The sequence below is a fragment of the Solanum verrucosum genome, unplaced genomic scaffold (assembly GCF_900185275.1).
Source record: "Solanum verrucosum unplaced genomic scaffold, falcon-dt-bn FXZP01000060.1, whole genome shotgun sequence".
Taxonomy (NCBI): domain Eukaryota; kingdom Viridiplantae; phylum Streptophyta; class Magnoliopsida; order Solanales; family Solanaceae; genus Solanum; species Solanum verrucosum.
This window is the reverse complement of record NW_026020129.1, coordinates 699,102-704,906: the sequence shown is the minus strand read 5'-3', so window position 1 is coordinate 704,906 and position 5,805 is coordinate 699,102. Positions and strand designations below refer to the sequence as shown.

The window sequence follows — 5,805 nt, the reverse complement described above, 5'->3', positions numbered from 1 at the left end:
AGAAGCAAAATTTTAGTCTAAGTTCAAATTATTGAGGACACCTCTTATATGTTCACTGCTATAGGGAGGCCAATCAATATGTAGATTGGCTAAGCTAAAATGGCATTGAACACTCAAATGAGCAACAACTTCCTTATTAAATATTCTATCATACTTCTATAATAGTTACCAGTTTCATTCAGTGACATCCGTAAGATAAGGAAGTCATTTATTATTATACACACTTTATATCAAAATAGATTTGGATTCTTGAAATTGTGTGAAAACAAAATCGGAAACCTAAACTATAGGGATGCCAAGATTTCACAATGTGCAATAAGATATGAAAAGCTTGTGGAAATGAGGAAAATTTTATTTGGAATTATACCAAGAGCTCAACAAAAATATTTACCACAGTATACTGTGGAATTACAAATCTAATAGCTCTAACATCCAATCGGCTCTAATCTGTGCGGATAGAATTCTACTTAATGAAAACTACACTCTTCCTACTACTTATGCTCTCCTTCTGTCAACAATTTCTAGCAAGCAATACATATATTGTGTTTTTTCCCTTTTTTGCCGTATAAACAACAGAGCTAAGTTCTCCATCAAGATCTGCAATTATCGTTTGTAGCATCGGGTGATCTGTTCCTCGTAAATGATCAACAACTTACCTCTCTTCAAGTTGAGAGGATAGATATTATGTTTGAAGAATAGCTTCTGATAATGAGAAGGTTGACTAAATAAGAGCACCCCATAGAGTAGCAGGACTTTCGCTGCATTTAGCATGTACATGTTTGATTCTTTCGACTGATTTGCAAATTCCACTACAGCTCCAATCAAATGATGCCACACAAACATTACCTGCTTGTGCTTTCCATTCGCATTCTGTCACAGCAGAGGGATTAAAAGACTTTAGGTACTGAGATTTCAAGATACGTAGAACAAATGACATGTATTTAGGGAGTGCTAACCAGGCGGAGTTCCACAACACAGGTTCCGATCATCAATATGCTCAACTTCTAGACCAATCAACCATGCCCCGAGTGACACATCTTCATTAGCATACTTATGCAAAATAGGTCTGAAAATCACCACGGTATTCACTATGAGATGGACAAGCATTGATATCCACTCTCTGATTAGTGGGATTATACTAGAGAACTGAAAGTTTGAAACAGGAGCAATCCGCAATCTAGATAAATCTGTTGTACTCCCTCTGTCCCATATTAGTTGATCATCTTACTAAAAAATAGTTGTCCCATATTAGTTGTCCATCTTACTAAATCAAGAAAGCATTAATTAATTTTTTTCATATATTAGCCTTGCAATTAATTCTGTTTGAAAGTGTTCACATTTATTTGTAAAATTCTCAAGAAGTTTTTTGAAGGGGTTAATTAGTAAAATTAGCTTCTTATTTATGATTTCGTGTGAAAAAAATGATCAACTAATTTGGGACGGAGGGTGTAGCTGTTAGTGAGTGAGCAGGAATGCCCATTTTCCCCAATTTCAAGGGTATGTTCCCTTGTTATCATTTGCATAAACAGTTCCAACCGCAGAAGAACTTCAAAACTACAATCAGCATACAGCATATTCTACAAAGATCCGAGTGTAACATGTTCAAAATAGAATGCTATAGCAAGAGAACAGTTAGCCCAGTCTTTAAGGAAGCATATATGAACAAAAATCTCACCTGTTGTTGGCAACATATGTTGCCAATTCTTTCGAGATGGCATATATCTGTCCAGTTGCATGTCGGAAGTACTTATTCCCCGTCTCCCCGAATTTCCAGAACTCAGGTTCATGGTACTTAACACTCCTATCAAGGAAAAAATGGAAAAGATTCTATTAAATAAAAAATACTGAAATTTTGAACTTCAAAATATATAGTTACATCAGCTGGCCAGAATAGCTTCACAGAAGTTACTTTTGATAAAGAACTGGTCCAGATTTCATGCATCCTATATACACCCTGGGTTTCAACCTGTGCCTGGCAAGAGTTGCAGCTAGTGTACCTACAATACCATGGTGTGCTCAACTATTAATTTCCAAATAACTGAAAATCATCAGCTTTCAGTCGTCTGGAACTATAAGGTACATATGGCAGGAAAAAAAGGGAGATGTACCTAAATTGACATGAACATCATCATCAATCTTCACATAGAACTCAGCATCCCATTTTGCAACTGCAAGGGAGAAGAAAGCTTTCGTCTTTGCAGTTAACTCATGATAGCCTTCTATGTGATCCTGTAAAATAGTAATGAGATCAAACTCAAAAGATAAAACAACCAGATGGAAGCAAATCAGAGAACAATTTTTACTTACAAGTCGAAGAATGTCATTATGCTGAGCATCTTCACTATCAATGGCTCGATCTAAAATGCTATTCGATATTGCACTGTATTAAGGAGTATAAGAACTTTTAGACCACAGTCTATGGCATTTCAGATAATTATATTGGTGTAGGCTCAACACAACAACAACCAAAAAAAAAGTGAGAAAGTAAAAGAATAGGAAACATTTTCCTCGTATGAGTCTGTTGTAAACCTCAAACATAGAATTTCCTGGCTGCATGCTTGTAGAGAACTAGTGATCAGAATAGAAAAGATCCAGTTTGTTGGGTAATCCGGTTACTTTCATCAGTTTAGATGGCTTACTCCTCTTTTTGTCTGAACCTAAAGTGATGTTATTACTTGAACTTCTATTTTTGAACTTAGTACAAACTTCTTCAGGATTAAATTCAATAACATGATTTGAATACAATAAAGTGCACAGGAAGAAGAGATGGATCTTTTGGTGACTGAGCTTATCCCTCAAGCAGAAATGTAATTATCACTCAATTTACAGACACCTCGAAAATTAGGAAGTTGTAAACTGCCTCTAGAAGGATAGCAAGAACATTTGGCAGATTATTACAGGTGAGAAAATGTGCAACATACTGTGTCTGAATCTCTCATGGCTTATCTATGACTTAGTATCGTGGAAGATACAGTTTCCACAAGAGAACCAATCCCCCACATTTATATCCAAATGCACCATTTAGCCCCAGAAAAAAACCTTTCCTATTCTGATACAAAGTAAATTTTCATGCTGCTGTTTAAAATTTCAATTAAAAGAAACAAAAAGGAAGACAAAAGAAAACACTTATCCTGCACTTATTCTTATCATGTTGGGCATCAAGTTAAAGCCATACTCCTGGGCCCGTGATATATCTACCCAAGATTGAAAAGTATAGAAGCCATCAAACATGAAACTCATAAGGGATGTTATTATTTTGCCTTTTACATTTGCAATATCAGCAAAAATGCAATAACAGAGTAATTCACGTCCAACTAAATTGATTGCTGGAATGGTGTTCACAAGTAACAAGTAAGCAATTGAGAGGCACATCACACTGCTCATAGAAAGAAATTCACTCGTCTTGACCTTCTAAAGACAGAAGTAAATTGAAGCATTGAATGTCATTGATTCAAATCTACAACCTCAACAAAAGCTAATATCCTTTGCTTTGATCATTTTGAAGCTACAATAGGAAAATTAACATGGATCATCATAACTTATGCGACAAATGGCATTCCCAGTCCCGAAAGTCACGTCTTTCAGTAATGGGACTGAAGTAAGCACTTTCGAGTTGCTGCTCCTTCCGATTTAGTTAGAATACCAACTCTAAATACCTTTAGTATTTTGTTCTTAGAAATCCAGATAGAGTGGGATAACAACACACATTAGTTTATGAAGGCAAATATTGTTTTATAGAAGATTCAAAGTTCTTGCAAGTTCCTTTAAGCAGCAAAATGAACTTCTTACAGCTTCGTTCAAAAGTTGTATGCTGCACATAACCAGATAGAAAAGGAAAAAGGTGCCAGAATGCTAGATTACAGATGATTCTGTAATCACTCACTTGCAGTTCTCTATACCTTGTCTTAAATCTTTCCAGTCCATCTTTAGTAGTGAATTACTAACTCTTAACAAAGCTTCTAAATGATAATTTCCTTCGTATATCTCTTGAAAAGCTAATCATACATTCAACTTCTAAGTGAGACAGAGGATATTTAAAACAAAGAACAGGAAGCATATTATCACTCTTTTGGCAAGAAAGAATATGAGACTCCAGCAGAAACTCATTGATGAATGAGCATCTAGTTTGGCATGAAGAAGATATGGAGCAATGCAGATCATACCTGTGGCCTATCATGAAACGCACAACGATCCCCTTTTCTTGCTCTAATCTATGTAGCTTTGCACCTATGCAAACACACAGATGTTTTCAAAGGAGGAAGAAAATGAAATCGGACGAAGTATATACATCAATAATCTTATAATTAACACCTTGAGGCATCCAAGTCTCTCTAATAGAATCACGCCTTTTTCTACTACTGAAGGCCGTGTTTATCCCAATAACCATAAATGTCTTCTTTCTCCTCCCACTTCCTCCGGAATCTGCGCTCAAGGAAGGAACCTCTTCAGTTATCCGTGGAATTAGAGGATCCTTAGTTGAAGGCAGCTCACTTTGAATCTTAGCAATTGAATCATCCAACGATCTGTTCAATGCTCCGATAAAGAGAAGGACCATCAAGAACAGAACTAAGTAAAACATCATAAGTTTTGAACAACACTTCCTCTCTACTTCTCTTTTTAGCATAAGTTTGTAAAAACAAGGTCAAGCTCACAAACAAAAAAATTATAAACATATTTCTTATGTGGTATAACATATGTTGTCATGTTAAGTACAAAAAACAAAGTTTAAGGTAATCACATGAAAAACTCTGAAACTCACTGGATAGCTACTTGGGCTTTGTTAAACTCTCCCATCATCTCCTCCTTCTGCTCATAAAACATCATCCATATTTAGAAAACTGCAATAATAACTACAACAATGACAAAAAAAAAGTTTTATTCTTTGTTTGTTGGGGGGTGGGGGGTTGGACCTGACTATTTTTGGTTTCACAATCATCAGAAACAGAAGGCAAGTCTCTTTCTTGCGTCTGGCGCCTTCCAAATATGTTCCTTCCATCTGATTCTGGAGGAGTCCAAACTCTAATTATACAAAAAAAAAAATGATGAAGAAATGAAAAAAAAAAAAACAGAAAAATGCCCAATAAAAATCAAATCTTTTTCAGCAAAAAAACAAACATCTATTGCCTATTTCTAGAAAATCCAAAAAAATGATGACCCAAAATCTCTAAAGAAGATATAGATGAAAAAAGAGCTATTTTATTGAAACCCCATGAAAAATTCAAACCCCATAACCAAAAGAAAAAACCTTTTACCTGTTAGAGAAAAGCATACCAAGAACAAAGCTAAAAATGCAAAGAATAGCAATCCATTTAGTTGAAATTTTGCCTCTGTTTCGATTCTTCATGATTTTTCAGGGGACAAGGAAGGAAGGAGAGCGCGGGGTTTTCTTGTGTTTTTATTGAACCATCAAAGGAGAAGATTGTAGGGTGTGGGGGTGGGGGTGGGGTCCTTCTACCCTTTACCTGTATGTATATATTGAAATTAACGATTTTTGTTATTGGTTAGTTGAGTGATTAGATTTGCCCAAAATATAATAAACGAGCAAAATAATGCCAAATGGTAGAATCTTTTTTGATGTTTAGGAATTATATAATGCTGCTTGATAATAAATAAAGTGGGCAAAGAGTGGGCTAGCTGCATTAAAAAAAAAAAAGTTTTGGAACTAAAATATATAACATAATCGATGACAATCTCTTCCTCTTATATTTTAATTTCTAGTTGATTCACTGTATTCGAGTCGATGACTTTTAAAAAAGAAAATTTTTATTTTTATGAGATACTAATAGGATTAAGATTTCATAGGTT

The 5,805-nt window shown here is 35.1% G+C and overlaps 1 protein-coding gene across 1 annotated transcript; it reads right to left on the bottom strand.

Moving 5' to 3' along the window:
* Positions 1-331: 331 nt before the first annotated feature.
* On the bottom strand, positions 332-5,479 carry LOC125826112 (beta-1,3-galactosyltransferase 7-like). Its single transcript, XM_049505416.1, has 11 exons — positions 5,253-5,479; positions 4,911-5,019; positions 4,760-4,806; positions 4,312-4,523; positions 4,164-4,227; positions 2,308-2,380; positions 2,109-2,229; positions 1,910-1,997; positions 1,676-1,801; positions 957-1,066; positions 332-870 (listed from the first exon to the last, which is right to left on the bottom strand). The coding sequence occupies exons 1-11, from the start codon at positions 5,342-5,344 to the stop codon at positions 722-724; spliced, it is 1,191 nt and encodes a 396-aa protein (XP_049361373.1). The 5' UTR covers positions 5,345-5,479; the 3' UTR covers positions 332-721.
* Positions 5,480-5,805: the final 326 nt, after the last annotated feature.